Source organism: Leuciscus leuciscus (assembly GCF_965113295.1).
Source record: "Leuciscus leuciscus genome assembly, chromosome: 22".
Taxonomy (NCBI): Eukaryota; Metazoa; Chordata; class Actinopteri; order Cypriniformes; family Leuciscidae; genus Leuciscus; species Leuciscus leuciscus.
Window position 1 is genome coordinate 2,315,726 of NC_138746.1, and position 19,415 is coordinate 2,335,140.

The 19,415-nt window shown below is 36.6% G+C and overlaps 1 protein-coding gene and 1 long non-coding RNA gene across 3 annotated transcripts in view; one reads left to right on the forward strand and one right to left on the reverse strand.

The window, feature by feature from the left end:
• Positions 1-19,415, reverse strand: part of LOC309486273 — a 163,156-nt gene that overhangs the window by 43,184 nt on the left and 100,557 nt on the right. The gene's annotated exons all lie outside the window — the stretch shown is intronic.
• gng4 (G protein subunit gamma 4) lies at positions 275-15,630 on the forward strand. 2 transcript variants are annotated; one of them, XM_082153525.1, is made up of 3 exons: positions 275-502; positions 3,225-3,332; positions 13,479-15,628. In XM_082153525.1, exons 2-3 carry the CDS (start codon positions 3,234-3,236, stop codon positions 13,605-13,607), a joined length of 228 nt encoding a protein of 75 aa, XP_082009651.1. In that variant the 5' UTR covers positions 275-502; positions 3,225-3,233; the 3' UTR covers positions 13,608-15,628. The 2 variants fall into 2 exon arrangements, with proteins under 2 accessions (XP_082009651.1, XP_082009652.1); XM_082153526.1 differs by lacking the exon at positions 275-502 and having other exon boundaries at positions 13,479-15,630.

Sequence of the window (19,415 nt, forward strand, 5' to 3'; positions counted from 1 at the left end):
ACGTCACAGTGCGAATGTTTTGGAGGCGGTTACGTCATCCCGGTGACTGGGAGACCCGGTGATGTCACATTAAGCAGGGAAACCTCACGTGCCTCGGATGCGCCCTGCAGAATAATGAGCCCTAGTGATCCTCCAGCTATACTAAACATCTGATCTGATAACACACACACACACACACACACACACACAGCGGTCCACCGATACCGGAGGACGCGCGCGAAGCGAACCGTCTGATTTCTTAAAGGCGCAGTGACACCTGCGTCCTCGCGCGCGCCGCGTTTGTGCGTCACATCGAGGTTCCCCTCCTCACATCCCATGAACCGACACCGAATCACCCAGCAGAGCAGAAACCGGGGAAATACTCGACGTTTGACGGCGTTCGGCGGATGCACGCGAGCGGACGGTAACCGTGTGTGTGTGAGGTGTGTGTTGCGGGTTTTTCCTCGTCGCGTTCGGGTGGAGTCGAGCCACATACTGAAGTCTGACCACTGACACACTTCAGGTGGGTGTTAACACGCGTTCCTGTGCCTCGCCAGGTATTTGTGCTCGTTACGTAGATTCGAATGTTCTATTGCGTAATTTTTTGGAACGTTTGAGTGCAACATTTGTAACAATTCCAACGTTCCATCCTGACGTTTATGGGCAACGGTTTCGCTTAATTATCTCATGGTCAATACGAGCGATATGAACGCGCTCGTGTTGTAGATTTGGGATGAGGGATGATGTATGTATGGATGGATACATGTTTTTTCATGTGGGAATGATGCTGGAATGACCAGAAGCGCGTGAGAGCGAAAGATGGACGCGCGCGAGTCTCTTGGGCGTTTGATTCCATCGGCTGGAATTCCGCCTTTATAATCGAAATGATTATGATGAAGATTCAGATGTTCAGTGATGAGCTTCACGAGCTCTGTGATAATTCACGGAATGGCCTTTGAATGGATGGATGGAGGAACATCACGACCCTCGTGTGTTTTTGCTGATTCTAGATTTTGTCACATGTCGCCTACAAATATCAAGCATTAAATATGAACGCTAAATAGCTGTAATGGTTTATTATGATTTACAGTATTGAGATGAACCCACATGTTCCAGTGCAATGGTTGTGTTTGGCCTTTATTCAGCACTGTATCATTATGAATGTATGGAGATGTACATGATGCTCTGAGGGTTAAAGGGGCTGTTATGAAGATCATGTTCTGCTGAGATTCACTTTACTGCTGTCTAGTGATTTATGTGTGAAAATAATACAAATCACTTAAAAATGAACCCTTTATGATTCTTCGCTGCTCCTCTGACCTGTTTTGACCGGTGTTATTGGAGCTGTTATATGGGAAATGTGATTGTTTAACCCAGAAAAAAAAAAAAACATTTCACAGAATGGGAATCCTGGAAATATCAGGGAAGCATAAAATGATGGTGATTATTCTACTGTCTATTTCTGTCTGTCAGTGAGCTTTTTTATTTGATCAAAAATACAGTAAAAATAGTAATATTGTGAAATATTATTACGGTTTAAAATCCACTGTTTTCTATGTGAATATGCAGTAAAATGTAATTTATTCCTGTGATCAAAGCTGAATATTCAGCATCATTACTCCAGTCTTCAGTGTCACATGATCCTTCAGAAATCATTCTGATATGATGATTTGATGCTCAGGAAACATTTATGATTATTATCAATGTTGAAAACAGTCGTGCTGCTTCAGATTTTTGTGGAAACCATGATATTTATAAAAAAAAAAAAAAAGCTAAGAATAATAAATCATCGATCAGAGTAATATATGCTGTTCCTCATATATTAACTGAACACAGCTCAGATTCAGTCATTCATAAATACAATCACATTGAGACTCTTACAGTAAAGTACTGTTTACATTTAAATTAAAGTCACAAAAACATTTTTATTCTAAATTATTTATCCATGCACATCATTTTGTGCCTCATTATCTTTCATCTTAACTTCCCCTCCCTCTTATAACTTCTCTGATGATGTGGGCGGGGCAACCTGTCACTCACGTGAGATCCACCAATAGCAAACCACAACCATCCAATCATCCAATCAATTCCCCACGGACAAAATCAAGCCCCGCCCTACATTTGCATAAACTGCTAAGACTAGTTCTACAAGTTATTCATCACATTTTTTCTTTTAAGACTGTCTATAATTGTTTTAAGTCACATAAAAACGTAGTCAACTTGACTAACCGCTAGATGCTCATACTAGTACTTAAGACATCGTCTTAAAGGGATAGTTCTCCCAAAAATGAGAATTATCCCATGATTTACTCCCCCTCAAGCCATCCTAGGTGTTTATATCTTTCTTCTTTCAGAGTTATATTCAAAAATATCCTGGATCTTTCCAGCTTTATAATGGGAGTGAATGGTACTTTAGATTTGAAGGCCATAAAAGCGCATCCATCCATCATGAAAGTGATCCATACGCCTCCAGGGGTTAATAAAGGCTTTCTGAAGCGAAAGTATCCATATTTGTAACTTTATAAACTATAATCACTGGCTTCCAGTTACGTTCGGAAGAGTGACCTCTGACCCGACGCATGACGTATTGACGAACATGGTAGTGCAGAGGATAGAGCAAAACTAAACACCGGTCACAACATTTTTTAAGAGAAATGTGGGAGGAGCTTGAGTTTGTTGAACCGTGAGAGGCGTCAGCTCTCACCTAATCTTACACTACGTCTAAGTCATGCGTGGGGTCAGAGGTCACTCGTCATGCGTGGGGTCAGAGGTCACTCTTCCGCCAGAACTAGACTCGCATACGGTCGTTACCCGAAGTGATTAGGCTATAGTTTTATAAAGTTATGAATATGGATATTTTCGCTTCAGAAGGCCTTTATTAACCCCTGGAGGCGTATGGATTATATTTATGATGGATGATGCGCTTTTTTGGGCTTCAAAATCTATGGTAACATTCACTCCCATTATAAAGCTGGGAAGAGCCAGGATATTTTTAATATAACTCTGATTGTGTTCGGCTGAAAGAAGAAAGTCTTATACACCTAGGATGGTTTCAGGATGAGTTAATTATGGGATAATTTTCATTTTTAGGTGAACTAACTCTTCAACATAATGGCTTTGTTAATGCCGTTTCACTCGTGTAGATACGTCACAATAGGGAAGACGGTCCTTCTTTTTCATTCATGCAAGATCCCGTATTCCCATTCTGTTGATAATGAGGGGTTTGTCATGTGATCTGTGTGCAGGACTCAATCATGAAGGACGGCATGGCCAATAACAGCACCGCCAGCATCTCTCAGGCCCGGAAAGCCGTGGAGCAGCTGAAGATGGAGGCGTGCATGGACAGGATAAAGGTCTTTATCTCAAACTAAACTGACCTCAGCTCAACATCTTCATGCTTTTATTGCTTTGCGAATGATTGAAAGACTAGCTTTGTAAGATGGACCCTGGAAAACTGGGGAAAAAAACACAACTAAAGAGTATTTTATGGAGTTGTCATGTTGTACAGAACGCTTTGGGATTTTTATTAGCTGAATATTAATGAATGTTTGATTAATTTATGTCTTGAAGCTGGTATGTGAACGATTGATCAGTGAAAAAAAGCACAACTTTCTTTTTAATTGACGTTATTGAAACATCTTATTTTTCACTGACGCTTTTCACCATCCAATCATTTATTGATGGATAAAAAAAATTTGTTGTTTTTTTTTGTGGAAAAATAAATAGTTTCAAAATAAAAGATGTCAAATTAAAGGAAAAAAAAGGAAAAACTCTCAAAAAATATATAGGCCTAAATTAAAAAAGATGTATGCATTTGAATTGCATATACAATTTCCATGATTTGAAAATTACACAGTTTCAACACAAACAAACTAATAATCTTAATGCGATTCGTATTTTTCAGTCATACAGAAATTAAACAGGAAAGATTCCTACACTAATAAAACTATTTGCATCTATTTGATTTGATTTTAAAATCATATATTTTCATTGTGCATCTGTTTCAAATTACTTAGAATCCTCATAAAATAATTACATTTATTCAGTTAAACAGTGAACGTGGTTAAAATATGCCTTGCTGTGTGTGGATCAAGCAATATTAAATTAGTTAAAATGTGTGAGATTGAAACAAAGATTGATTGATATAAATATATAATCTTGGTTATTGTGTGTTTTAAACGCATTCAGGTTTCATTTCTGTATGACTGACAAATGTTCATCATGGAAATTTTATATGCACCTCAAATACTAGCAAAGTATTTTTTTGAGTGCACTTAATGTTCCATGTTGCCTGTTAAGTGGCCAGAAACAGTGATTGTTTTCAACCGATAGTCCCGCCCCCAAACTCGTGTGATTGGTTGAGTCAGAAGTTGACGTGTCAGACCAACAGATCAGAGACTCTCTTCATCATCCTCCTAAAACACTCATACTAACAGTGCAGATTTAATGAAGATAGAACAAACATAGCATACAGTGCATAACAAAGTGTGGCATTAATTGGGAACAGGGGATCCGAAAATTACATCAATATTTTAAACATGTTAATGACTTTTTATTTTTTATTTTATAGTTTCAGAAAAGACATAAAACAAACAAATTCCACTATAAACACCTTAAAGATTGGGGATAAGTTTACATACTTTTGTTTATGAACAGTTTTGCTGGCGGTATAAATAAATTAACAGTGTATTCAAGACATCTATTAAAATTACTTTCATAATACACAATAATATCCTTTAATGTAAAATAGTATTTAATCTTTACTAAATTTAAGATAAATCCTGGCAATTCCATCAAGAAACTTTGGATAATTTCTATCAAAAAACAAATGCGTCAACAACTCACTTTTACACAAAGAGCATAAATCATCAATATCCGAGTATTATAGTGCAGATTTGTACTGTAAATCATGACGTCTGGAGATGTTTGTGCAGTGAAATCTCTTGGTTATCAGCACTAATGTGCCCAGAAGACTCAGTAAATGCTTTAAAGAAGCGTAATGTGTGTGTTGTCGTTCTGGCGAAGGATCTGGCGTGTAAACCCGAGGGAAGCAGAAGTGTGTGTCAGCAGAGACGAGTGTGTGTTGAGAGGAGAACAGGCTCAGCTGTGTAGAGGAAAGATGGATGGTCAATCCTGCAGAGGTTTCTCATCTGCGTGATTCTGCTTCGTTCTGCACATCACACATGTTTTCTGAGTGGCATCAGATATGACCTCTGTCTTATTCTGCCCCTTTAACCACTGCAATATATTTTGGGAAGCGGTCTCTAGGTAGACGGATTCTTTATTGCTGCGTTTCAGTATTTAAGTCAACATTGACAATGACATTTACAACCGCTATTTACTTCTGATGTATTTCATATCATTCCATTTCAGTATATCATTTTTATTTTATATGCATGTATAGATGGATGGATGGATGGATGGATGGATGGATGGATGGATGGATGGATGGATGGATAGATATTTGGATAGATAGATAGATAGATAGATATTTGGATGGATATTAGATAGATAGATAGATAGATAGATAGATAGATAGATAGATATTTGGATGGATGGATTGGTATTTAGATAGATAGATGGATGGATGGATGGATGGATGGGTATTTAGATAGATGGATGGATGGGTATTTGGATGAATAGATAGATAGATAGATATTTGGATGGATGGATGGGTATTTGGATGGATGGATGGATGGGTATTTGGATGGATGGATGTGAATGATTCATCAGTGTGTTCTTTTAAAACATATATATTATTATATATATATATATTTATCATTTTTAGAATAACATGCGCTGATGAATCCTTCACAGTAACACATGAATGAAGAAAGTAAACAGAGTCTGTTCTGATGTCATGTGACTGTAAGTTAGTATGAGTCATGACTGTGTGTGTGAATTGTCTTATTCTTTCTGTCCACTTTCTCATGTCATAAACTAATGTTCCCAGATTCCCTAAGGGATCAATAGAAGCTCCTCCTCCTGTGAGTCCTGTGAGGCGTCTCATGCGCTCGTCTCGGGACGAGTCTCACTCAACAACACACACGTCACGTCTTCATCCAGTCCGTCATGCTGAGTTTGAGGGAAATTAACTAAAGTCGTTTCTAGGGGTGTAACGATGCCCTCATGTCACGATTCGATACACATCACGATACGATATTATTGCGATACTCCAAGACATATGATAAAAGGTTAAAGGGTAAAACCCTAAAACAACTTTTTTAACTTAATGATCTGTATGACTGGGGCTTCATTAGTGCTGTTCATTGATTCAAGTAAGTACATTTTTTGACATTTGGGTTTAAAGTGTTTTAATTCTACAATAAATGGTGTAAAAACGTCTGAGTGCTGCCCTCTTCAGGTTGAACGGTAGCTACTGCAGTTGAATTTTCCTATTGGATGTTGCGGTACTGCGTGACGTAAGCAGGCACCAGCTCACCACGCCCTTGGCAGAATAAAAACATCTTGTTTCGTCAAATTGTGGTGGAAATTTTGATTCTTTCCAGAGACTCGTTCATTTTCAGTTCGTTCACCAAAATGATTCGTTCAGATTCGTTCACTGATTCGTTCAGTGATAATTTCTTCATATTACATATATACTGCAGCAGGTGGCGAAAAAGAGTGTATTTTATGCTATGTTTTAACGAACGTATTTACTTGTTACAGAAAAACTGATTTGGCTTTGTTAAAATTTGTGCCTTATTTACTAAATTAATAAAATAAGTCTAAATAAGAGGTTCAGATGACCAAACTAAGGTTTTCTTGCATAATTAACATTTTAATTGTTTGGTCAGACATACACATTTATAAATCTGGGATTATATTAAACGTTGAGTTATGTTATGTATGTTAAATATGATAAACAATTATATGCACACCTATAACTGCGCTTTGAATGAGATTGAATCACATGCTAAATGACCGATCTACCCAGTACTCTCATTCACGAACGAAATGTACCAGTTTGATCAATTCGTTAACGAACGACATCTCTCTCTCTCGTTCAGACTCGAAACAGAGCGATCTCGGTCAGTGATGGGCGTATTCGTTCAGTAGATCCAACCAATTACATGCCCCTTCACAGCCCGAACTGAAATGTTATTTGCTGACGTTACGCAAATGAGACCTAACCAATACTGTCATATTTTTTGGTTTGTTTTAGTTTTTAGAGAAGTGCATATGACATGAATAAAACGTAATTAATTCATTTTTGATCATACAAAATGAACACAAGTAGTAAAGTAAATTTTTCAAAGTGCAAAATACCACAAAACTAATTAAAACACACAAACAAAAGAAAAGAAAAGCAGGTAAAGAGAAGTGTAAATTTAAATCAACTAAACAGTCAAGTACAAAATGACAATGTTAATTTGTCTTTGTAAGCCTATATTTAACCATGCTTGCGTTATTAAATTGTTTTCATTACAATGGTAAAGTGTAAATTTCCTTCTTTGATGCAAATATGCTGACTACACAAACCCAGCTCTATCGGTTCGCCATCATTATCGTTCAAACAATTGGTTCTTTTCGTTCACGAACGACATGTACCAGTTCGTTCACGAGAAGATCTCTCTCTCTCGTTCAGACTCAAAAGCAACTCGGTCACAGTCAGTGAAGGGCGTATTCGTTCACTACATCCAACAAATCACATGCTCCGTCACATCTCATACTCGAAGGCTATTGGCTTGAGGTTTAGTCATTCTTGACAGGTTGAAAACACAGAGCTACCCGGTTCACTGAGCTGCGCATGCGCTGCTAATAGCGCCGCGCGGCTGTGGAGGGAGGAATTTCAGTGAACGAGAAATATGAGTCAATGGATTACGTGAACGAGAACGATTCGTTCACCTAAAAGATTCGTTCAAAAAGAACGATTCGTTCACGAACGTAACATCACTACGTCAAAACCACTGTAGCGAGTAACGAGTCAGGAGTTGGAATTGCGAGTATTGAAAACGATCAGGATAGCCTATATTAGCATCTAGTTAGCATAGAACTTATATAGTTATTTAGATTATTTCGTGTAGCCTAGGTAGTTAATTCGCAGTTAGTGTAGTATTGTTAGAAGCATAGTTAGTTAGTAGCATAGAATTGCATCAGTTAGGAAAGCTTCAAGTTAGCGTAGATTTTTAGCGTTAGCTTTATCTGTATTGAGTACAGTGGTTAGGATGGGACGTAGGTATAAAGCGTCACAGTGCCAAACGCTGCTCCTCCTGCATGGACTCCATCACCGCAGCGGCGTCGTGATGCAAGTGAGCATATATTTTTAGTCACAATTTATGTTCCTTCCTATTAGGCGAAAGTTAATCCTCAGGTCGACAAACGCGCCGGCACATTTTGCTGGATTTTTTCACATAGCAGCAAAATAGACTTAAAATACTCCGTCATTTATGGTCATACAGACTTAAGAAATATGAAAAAAAGAAACTGTTAAATGTCTTCTTTTTTATGAGTCCACTTACAATCGAAATAAAACATCGTGCTTTTGTAAAATAAAGAAAATAAACAGAGTGTGCTTTCTGGCTCTGCGTCTCCGTGAACTTTTGTTGTGGAGTACCTCACTCAGCCCCGCCCAGTGGGTGGAGTCAGGCTCTGACCAGGGGTGGAGTTTACATTTACATTTTACATTTATTCATTTAGCTGACGCTTTTATTCAAAGCGACTTACAATTGCTATATATGTCAGAGGTCGCACGCCTCTGGAGCAACTAGGGGTTAAGTGTCTTGCTCAGGGACACATTGGTGTCTCACAGTGGATTCGAACCCGGGTCTCTCACATCAAAGGCATGTGTCTTATCCATTGCGCCACTACCACCCCAGAGTTACCCTTTAACTAAAAATGTACTGTTGATTAAAATGCTAAATTTGATATTACATTGTGTGTGTAAATGAATAGGCTTGGACTTGGTGCTGGAAACCCAAAGCACAGGATAATAGAGACACCAGAATAACAATATTCAACAATATTCATGATTCTGAAGATGAAAATACAGAATTATTTTAGATAAATATGCTTCTATTCTGTCACTGACTAGATATATTTAAAATAATGTCACTTTTTACTGGTAACATCAGACATTTGTCATTATCAGGACCCACAAATATCCCCCCATTGCATTATTATACATTATATTCAACATATATAGTAGTTTAATGTAGTACTGACACTAAAACTCTGAAAACTTGAATTTTTTCTCACACAGTAATTATTATGTTGGCTGAACTATCCACGACACATGTTGTTGCATTTTTGTATCGCGATATATTGTGACGTGATATATTGTGACGTGATATATTGTGACGTGATATATTGTGACGTGATATATTGTGACGTGATATATTGTTACACCCCTAGTCGTTTGATTTAACTATATCAGCAATTGGATTATTGGACTAGTGGAGTAATGATGCTGAAAGTTCAGCGTTGATCACAGGAATAAATTACCGTTTAAAATATAGTGCAATAGAAAACAGTTATTTTAAATTGTTTGACAATATGAGTGTTTTTACTGTAGCGTTGATGAAATAAATGCAGGAGGACGAGAGCGAGTGGCGGCCGGTTCGTCTCTTTAATGAATTCCTCAATCACACAGAGGAATGTGTTCTGTGTTAATTACTGTGTCTCTTCATCAGCGGCTCGTGCTGTAATTACAGTAAAAACCTCGAGCGGCCGCAGCTCACACTCCTTCTGTCCACACACACACACACACACACACACACACACACACACACACACACACACACACACGCACACACTGCTTTAACCGTCAAACTTCACAACGAACTTCTAAACCCTGAAACTACCACTCAAACGTTTGGAACAAAGATGTTTAATGTGTTGAAAGAGTCTCTTCTGCTCACCAACACTGCATTTATTTGATCAAAAATACGGAAACATTGTGAAATATCATTACAATTTAAAATAACTGTTTTCTATGTGAATATATAATAAAGTGTAATTTATTCCTGTGATCAAAGCTGAATTTTCAGCATCATTACTCCAGTCTTCAGTGTCACATGATCCTTCACAAATCATTCTAATATGATGATTTGATGATCAAGAAACATTTATGATTATTATCAGTGTTGAAAACAGTTGCGCTGCTTCAGATTTTTGTGCTGCTTCAAAATAATTAAATTTTTTAATAACAATAATTATTATTATTTATATGAAATCCATTATAATAATAAATGTTATACATATTTTTTGTATTATTTTATTATCACCAATAATAATAATAATTAAATCTTTATGACAATATTATAAACATTATAAATCATCATCCTCATTATTATTATTAAGTCTATTATAATAATAAATATTATACAGTTTAATTTTTTGTGTGGAAATGGTGATACATGTTATTTTTCAAGATCCTTTGATGAATAGAAAGTTCAAAAGTACAGAATTTATTTGAAATAGAATCTTTTGTAACATTATAAATGTCTTTACTGTCTTTTACTGTATTTTTGATCAAATAAGCGCAGCCTTGGTGAGCAGAAGAGACTTCTTTTAAAAACATTTAAAAAGATATGTGTAAAGGATTTATTTTCATTTTTCATTTTTATGATTTAATTCATTGTCTTTTCATCAACTGGCAAACCTCCTGAGTTTAGGAAACCCGGCCTTATATAATAGTACTGTGATATTTGGACTTGTTGGAGCTTTGATATTAGTTTTCCACTGCGCTCCAGGAGCGAGACGAAGGGAAACGTAGTTTGTTTGTTGAGTGTGATGTGTGTTTGTTGCACCATCTGGCTGTGAGCGTCACACACACCTCTGAAACACACCGCTTCCCCTTCGACAGCTGCGTCTCTCATCCTCATCATCATCATCATCATCATCATCTTCACATCAATCAGGCTCTGCTGATAAACAACACATTTCTGTCACTAAAACTCAAAATTACTAAAACTCTGTCAAGGATTTGAATGTATTGAAACTATCGGATGAGAACAAAACTTGAACTGCGTGATGACACTATTGTCTTCTGCAATATAGCCGAATCAACTTTGTTTCATAATTGATTGACTTTGCAACATCGACACAGTTATCTCTAAAACTTGCTTCATAATTGATGAACTTTACAGTTATTTATCTGAACTGAATCAATATTGGACTGACTCAGTGAATAATGACACTATTGTAATCTGTAGAACTAGTTTCATAATTAATCAACTTTACAGTTATTGAACTGAACTGAATCAACACTGAACTGACTTGAGCTGGTGTCTTATATTTCATTACATATTCATCATTGATTCAGTTATTCTGCTTTGAAACAGTCAGCGCTACTTGACTTGACAAAATTAGTTATTATTAAAATACCATTTCATTTTAATATACCATTTCAATTCCAGGTTTGTTGACCATGTTAAAGTTTCATTTCACTGGGTGTTTTTACAAGGTTTCAAATGAACTACCCTTCAAAGAGCCAAAAGAACCATAAACCAGGGCTAGACTACTTTACCAGTGAAATACCAGTAAAATATTACTAATACATTTTTGTATTACTGATAAATTACTGTATAATGACCTAAAAATCATTTACCTTTATGTTTTAGCATTCATGTAGTGTGTGTTTTCTGCTGGTTTGAATCGCGCATGAATCGCTCGTTTTAATCGGTTCTTTTTAACGGTCAAACGGCTGGTCTGAAATGATTCATGATTCAGTTTGATTCATTCGGACAGTTCACTCACGCACTGACTCGTTTGCAGCGGTTTCTCACACCGAAAGCAACAGCGATTTTCCTTCGTAGTTCGTAGGAAAGTAAATAAAACTTGTGAGTCAGTGAGTAATGATCATGTTACACAACATACATCTTAAGTGTGTAAAATATTAATACAGGGAACATAACACGCGAAGAAATCCGCAATGCAAGACCATTTCCAGAATTCCTGAAAGCGTGAAACAATTTAGTTTTGGTCAATAACAAAAAGTTTTCTGTTTAATTCGATTTTTAGTTGTATGAAAAATGGTCCCATAGCGCCACCTAGCGTTCAACTAGTGGTATTACCAGCAAATCAGATTTTTTTTTTATATATATATATATATCAATAGGAAGCATTGACATTTTAGAATGCTGTCAAACAGTGTTGAATAATTTGAATAATGAATAAATGAAATGAATAGTTTGTAGCTTTATCAGACTTGGTGTTTTTGAGATCAGAGCCGGTTTGAGGATCTAGAAACAGCGGTGAACATTATGGACTGTGATAAATGTCATGTTTTGGCATGTTTATTCAGCGTGACATTTGCAGACTAAAATCATCCTCTTGCAAACTTCTTGTCTGTCCAGCAGAAACACTGTTTTCTCGGTCAGGTTTCTGGAAATGAACGTGTCCGTCGGCTGTTCATTCTTCTGTAATGCTGATCGAGGCTTCATGTGGTTTATTAGACAGGTCAACACGCTCAATGCTGAATACATATTCATATTCATGTGTGTCTGCTGAACTACAGTGTCCTTGGATGATCCAAAGCGTTGTAATATGATGTGGGGAAAACATAATAATAACAACAACAGCAACAACAAATATTATTATTAATAATATAGAAATTGTTTAAATATTAATATGCATAATGTGTATTATTATCATGTATTTAATAACATTAATAATAATGACAACTATGATTTTGATTCTTCTTGATGGTTGTTGTTATTATTTATTTGTTTATAATATTTATTATCATGATGGATTTAATAATAATACTAGTTTATTATTTTTTAATACTAAATATTAATTAACATGTATCATAGTTATTATTATAATAGACAATAGATGATAATATGTATTATTATAATGGATTTAATAATAATAATAATAATAATAATAAAATAACTATGATGGAGATTCTTCTTGATGGTTGTTGTTATTATTTATTTATCAAGTTTAAAATACTTGTTATCATAATGGCTTTAATAATAATACTTATTATTATTATTTATAATAGCAAATATTAATAAACATGTATAGTACGTATTATTATAATAGACTTAATAATTATAATGATTATGATTTATAATGTTTATAATATTGTTATAAAGGCTTCAATAATAATAATAATAAATATGTATTATATATTATAATGGATTTAATAATACTACTACTAATTATTATGATTGATGAGGATAATAATAAATATATAAAACATTTATAATTATAATGGATTTAATAAAAATGGGGGGAAATCGCAGTTTCCACAAAAATCTGAATCAGCACAACTGTTTTCAGCATTGATAATAATCATAAATGTTTCTTGAGCATCAAATCATCATATTAGAATGATTTGTGAAGGATCATGTGACACTGAAGACTGGAGTAATGATGCTGAAAATTCAGCTTTGATCACAGGAATAAATTACACTTTACTATATAATCACACAGAAAACAGATATTTTAAATGATAATAATATTTCAAATTTTTCCCAGTATTTTTGATGACATAAATCCTTCCTCAGCATCCCCAGCTAACGTCCAGCTCTGTGTGTGTGTGTCAGGTGTCGAAGGCGGCGGCGGATCTGATGGCGTACTGTGACGCGCACATACGAGAGGATCCGCTCATCGTCCCCGTCCCGGCCTCAGAAAACCCCTTCCGGGAGAAGAAGTTCTTCTGCACCATCCTCTGAGGAACAGGTCCTGTCGTGAGCTTTCCCGTCGAGCTGAGTTTGAGCTCGAGCTCCTGATGCTCCATCACTCCTGGAGACCCGTGGGGGGTTCGGGAGGGGAGTCAATTAACTGGCAACCCAGTCAGAGCGTCTCATGTCTCGTTTACTAGGTTTGTTATTGCTTCGTAATTAGAGAACAGCCTTTCTCACTGCTTATGGGATGAGAGAGATTGTGTGTGTGTGTGTGTGTTTTATTTCGCCTCGTTTCAGGATGTGAAGGCCTGACGGGGGGGCGTTTTATAATGTTATTTAGACTTTTTTTATTAAATAAAGCTGTGTTTGATATGCACTGCCTGGTCAAAGGTTTGGACACACTCAAAAAAAAAAGAAAAAAAAAGCTTGTGCATTAATTAGTGAAATTGTTGATAAATTGTGATTATGAATGAATTTGTTTGCAACATGAAACATTCAAACTTTGGGAGTGGATAGTGAAATAAACGCATGTTTAAAAGGATGAAGTCGCTTGATGAACGACAGAGTCTCGCTTCGATCACATCAAATCCCAGTTATTTCATAGGTTTCATTCCTTGACTATTATTTTTGAATAATAGTCATAATAAAGAACGAGTTTGCTTTAGATTTGCTTTGTATTTAGATTTAAATGGCAATTTCATTTAATTAAACCTGCTGAAAATTCAGGAATAAATTACATTTCCAAACATATTCACATTTATTTTAAATTGTAATAATATTTCACAATTTTTCCCTGTTTTTGATCAAATAAACGCAAGCCTTGAAGAGCGTAAGAAATGATAAAGACGTGTCCAAACTTCTGACTTGTCGTGTATTAGAGCGATTCCCATTTTTTAAAGATATTTTGTATATCAAGCATTTTTCAGCTTATGCGAATCAAATCTGATCCAGTTTCCAAATAACGTTGTGATGAACAGAAGAGGAAGCCTCCTGAATATCTGTGAAGCTGAAGAGTTTTAACCCCTTCAGACCCGAGAAATCCATTCTCAATCGGTACAGTCTGAATTCAGGCATTCGTCAATAATCCCCCTGCTGATTTCTGGGATATGTTGGGATGAGGGATTGACCGTACGGATGTGTAACTAGAGTTCCTGTGCCGATAACTTGTGAGATCACATGATTTTCCTCTTTATCATAAAGTTATTTGGAGACTTCACTCTCGTATAGTTGATATTTAAAGCTGAAGTGTGTCATTTCGGAATTGCAAAACACTTCAAACGGGAAAATCTGACTTTTTTCATGGAAATCAACCTACAAATCACTGACTTGTACAGTAGTGGCCGAAAGTGAGAGGGGATATTTGCTTTTAAGTTCAAGTTCAGTTAAACCATCAAAATATGAGGGAAATATGTTGAACTAAACTTGGTGGAGGCGTTTATCTGACAGAATATATTTGGCAAACTACAGCTTTTATTTTACTATGACAAAAAAAAAAAAAAAATGCATAGAAAAACAAAAGCAAACATTGACTATGACATCATCAGTTATTAATATTTCATTGGTTCTCGCTTGTTTTTGCAAGCATTCATCATTTCTCTGTGTGACAGAAGGACACAAATGATGTTGCACAATTCATCCTGTTTTGTGTTATTCTCACACATCAAACGAGTGAGTGCGAGCACAACTACGCAATATGATTAATATGATTACACAAACGTATGTATTGAAGAAATGACACACGTCGCATTTAAATTTAGTCTGAATTAGATTTAAAAGCATTTCATTGATTGAGAAGCTGTCCTGAACGAGAGCTTCCCTCAGATTCACTCCTCAAACGATGAAGGTTTCTGCACACGCTCTGAACGGCCGTACACACACACTGGGTTCGCTTCACAAGAGCCAATCAGTTGTTCTGCCGGCCCGGATTTAAACAGCAAGACCTGTGATGCCAAACGGAGAGCCTGCGTGTTTACCTGTGTGTGTGTGTGTGTGTGTGTGTGTGTGTGTGTGTGTGTGTGTGTGTGTGTGTGTGTGTGTGTGTGTGTGTGTGTGTGTGTGTGTGTGAGTTTGAGTGAGAGTGAGTGTGTGTGAGTTTGAGTGAGAGTGAGTGAGTGTGTGTGTGAAGAGTGTGTGAGTGAGTGTGAGTGAGTGTGTGTGTGAAGAGTGAGTGAGCGAGCGAGTGAGTGAGTGAGTGAGTGAGCGAGCGAGCGAGCGAGTGAGTGAGTGAGTGAGTGAGAGAGTGAGAGTGAGAGTGTGAGTGAGAGTGAGTGTGTGAGTGAGAGTGAGAGTGAGTGAGTGAGTGAGTGTGAGTGAGTGAGTGAGTGAGTGTGTGTGTGTGTGTGTGTGTGTGTGTGTGTGTGTGTGTGTGTGTGTGTGTGTGTGAAGAGTGAGTGAGTGAGAGTGTGTGAGTGTGTGAGTGAGTGTGTGAGTGTGTGAGTGAGTGTGTGAGTGTGTGAGTGAGTGAGTGAGTGAGTGAGTGTGTGAAGAGTGTGTGAGTGAGTGTGAGTGAGTGAGTGAGTGAGTGAGTGAGTGTGTGTGTGAAGAGTGATTGAGTGAGTGAGTGAGTGAGAGAGAGAGTGTGTGTGTGTGTGTGTGTGTGTGTGTGTGTGTGTGTGTGTGTGTGTGCATGAGTGTGTGCATGAGTGTGTGCGTGAGTGAGTGAGTGAGTGAGTGAGTGAGTGAGTGAGTGTGTGTGTGTGTGTGTGTGTGTGTGTGCGTGCGCTTGCATGTACGTGTATGAGCGAGTGTGTGTATCAGCGAGTGTGTATGCGTGCGCGTGCGTTCATGCTTGTGTGTGTGTGTGTGTGTATGTGCTTGCGTGCGTGCGCGTGCGTTCATGCTTGTGTGTGTGTGTGTGTGTGTGTGTGTGTATGTGTGTGTGTGTGTGTGTGTGTGTGTGCGTGTTTGTGTGTGTGCGCGCTCATATAGAAAGGTGTTTTCTGAGTGCCAAGTACTGTGACTATGGCGTGTTCCTCTACACTGTTATTTCACAGGCTTTTTCCTATTCAAAACAAACAAAAAAAGCACAATGTCAGATGTTTTTCTTTATATCACTGTACTTTAGCCTAGCCTTTGCTAATTTATACAAGACCAAGTGTTATTATATTTAATGCACAGCTCCTGCCTGAGGTGCTGCTCGTGTACGTGTGTTAAAGCCCCTTTAAAGTGTGTGTAGGGTGGACGGGTCTTCTGGCATCTGGAGAAGATCCACTTTAAAGTGCACAGATGTATATTTGAGATGCTAATGTTGCATGAGATTGCCTTTACATTAAGAGAAATAAAGAGTGTGTGTGTAGGGTTGGTATTTAAAAATGACGCAGTGTTCAAAACGCTTAAACATTTACTTTTATATTCCGCTAATGCTCCACGTGTTCGATGAGAACGAGGGTTTGTTGGGTTTCAAAGAGAGTCCAGCTGATTTCTACAGAACTGCAGTACAGATGAACCCCAAAATGTAAATGATCTTTTAAATATTATTATTATTATTATTATTATTATTATAAAACCATAACTTGCATGGACTGATTACCCTATTTAAATATTAGAACTTTGAGATACCTTGTAATTGAATCAATGCCTAAATGTATGGATTTGTTGGTGCTTTTCTGCACTTTTCTCTTTTAGAAGTCTGAATGTGTAGATCTGTGCAGGTGTACAAATTAATAAACATTTGAAAACTGTCTGCATTCAGTATTTAGTGTGTTTGCAATGTAAGAATGATTTGATATGTGTGTGCTGTCAATAACACATGTTGTAAAGTACAATACTTACTCATGTTAAAGGGACAGTTCACCCAGAAATGCTCATTCTGTCGTCATTTACACAAACTCTATGAGTTTCTTTGATCAGTTGAACACAAAAGAAGATATTTTGAAGAATGTTTGGTAGTCAAACAGTTAATGAGCCTCATTGACTTCCATAGTATTTCCTCCTGAGACCCAGAAAAAATAAAAGTTTTTGAATTTAGTTTTTTTTTTTTTTTTAGGTCATCACATTGTTTTTACAGCATAAGAAACAACAAAAAAAAAAAAACATTTAAAAAAATAATAATATTTTATTCATATGTTATGCTATGTCCTCTGTAGCGGACACCTGGGGCCGGTTTCACAAAGATAGACTTTGACTATGGCTTAGATATAGTAGATAGTCAGACTTCAGATAGACATCTAAATCAGACCGTTGCACAAAACACTCAAGACTCTGACTATCTTAAGTAGGACCACACTGCAATGCATTCTGGGTAAAATAAGACACTTTTCAAAACAAAAAACATGGCGGATCGAGTCAGCGCATTCAGCCGCTCAGTGCAGTTTACCCCAGAGGATAATATGTGTTTGTTGGAGGAGTATAACAGTTACAAGGACATTTTACTTGGGAAATTTAGCGGAGAATGTAGTAACAAGAAGAAGTGTTTAAATTATGAGCCATTTTCCCTTTTCTTTTGGCTGTTTGTAATGTAACTGATTGTTACTGCTGGTTGCTATAGTGACAGAGTCTTAGACCTGAGTTAGCCTGGGGTTAAGGTGTCCAAGTCAGTCTTTATTTTTGTGAAACAGTCTAACTTAGACTAGTCTATGAGCACATTATAGACTCGTCTAACACTATAGGCCGCTCTAAAATAGCTTTGTGAAACCGGCCCCAGGACTCGGTTGTTTAAAAAATAAAATGACATGAGATTATATGTATAGGCAAAAACAATGGGATTTTTTTTTTCTTCAATCACCAATAAATTTGGGGGTTTCAGGATTTTTTTTTAACCAAAATTTGTATAAAGATTATTCTCAGCTATGTTATGAAAGATATAATGGAATGAATTGATACACCATTTTACTTTATGCAATATGTGGGTAAAATGGCCATAAATGAATATTCCCATTCAATGCAATGTGTCTATACACTGTATCTAATGTGCATTAATGTGTTCTTGGAGCAACATTTAATGAAAAAAAAGTGTAATAATTGGAGTAATAATTGGCAACATTTTAATAATAATATCTAATATTTCATAGGAATATTGATGTATCATTTATTTCCATATTCACTTGTTGTGTCTCACAAAATGCCTGATAAACATGATGTAAGTCCTGATGTCTCTACAGTGGACACATGTATGAAGTCAACGCCCTGTTCTGGAACAGAAAGTCATTTATTTGAAACCCCATAACATTTTCCTGAGATGTTGGTTTATGAAATACAATGTGAAAAGTAGTCAAATTTAAATTACAATTACAATATATTATCATATCTCCTACATTTCATCACTAAATTAATGTCAGACATTTTTAAAGACCAAGGAGAAGTTGTTTTCATGGTGAAACCTCCAAACATTTGGTGTCTCTGAAAAGCCTGATTGTGCTCTTTACAGGACACACAGGTTGTGTCATGTGACATGTATGATGTCAGAGAAATTCACTAAAATATAATGTGCACTACAGTGGACAAAAGTCTATTCCTGGGTCCCAGGAGGATATATTTATTTCTACTCTGGAAGTCATTGGCGACTGTCTGGTTACCAATATTCTTTTAAAATATCTTATTTTGTGTTCAGCAGATGAAAGAAACTCATACAGGATTGGACAGCTTGAGGGCGAATAAATGATGACAGATTTCTTTCGTTTTCGGGTGAACTGTCCCTTTAAGTAGACGGCGCTGCGTCACTCAGTGATATTGTGGTCGAGGGAGACACCTAGTGGTGTGACAGAGCATTGCATTGTTTATGTGTGCAATATGGACAAATTATTATAGGAAAGAAATTCATGAGAATCTTGGTATTTACATTATATATTTCTGACTTTTTATTCTTATAAATACAAAAGCGTAACTGTGTAAAAGTTGTTAACAATCGAACATTTTTTA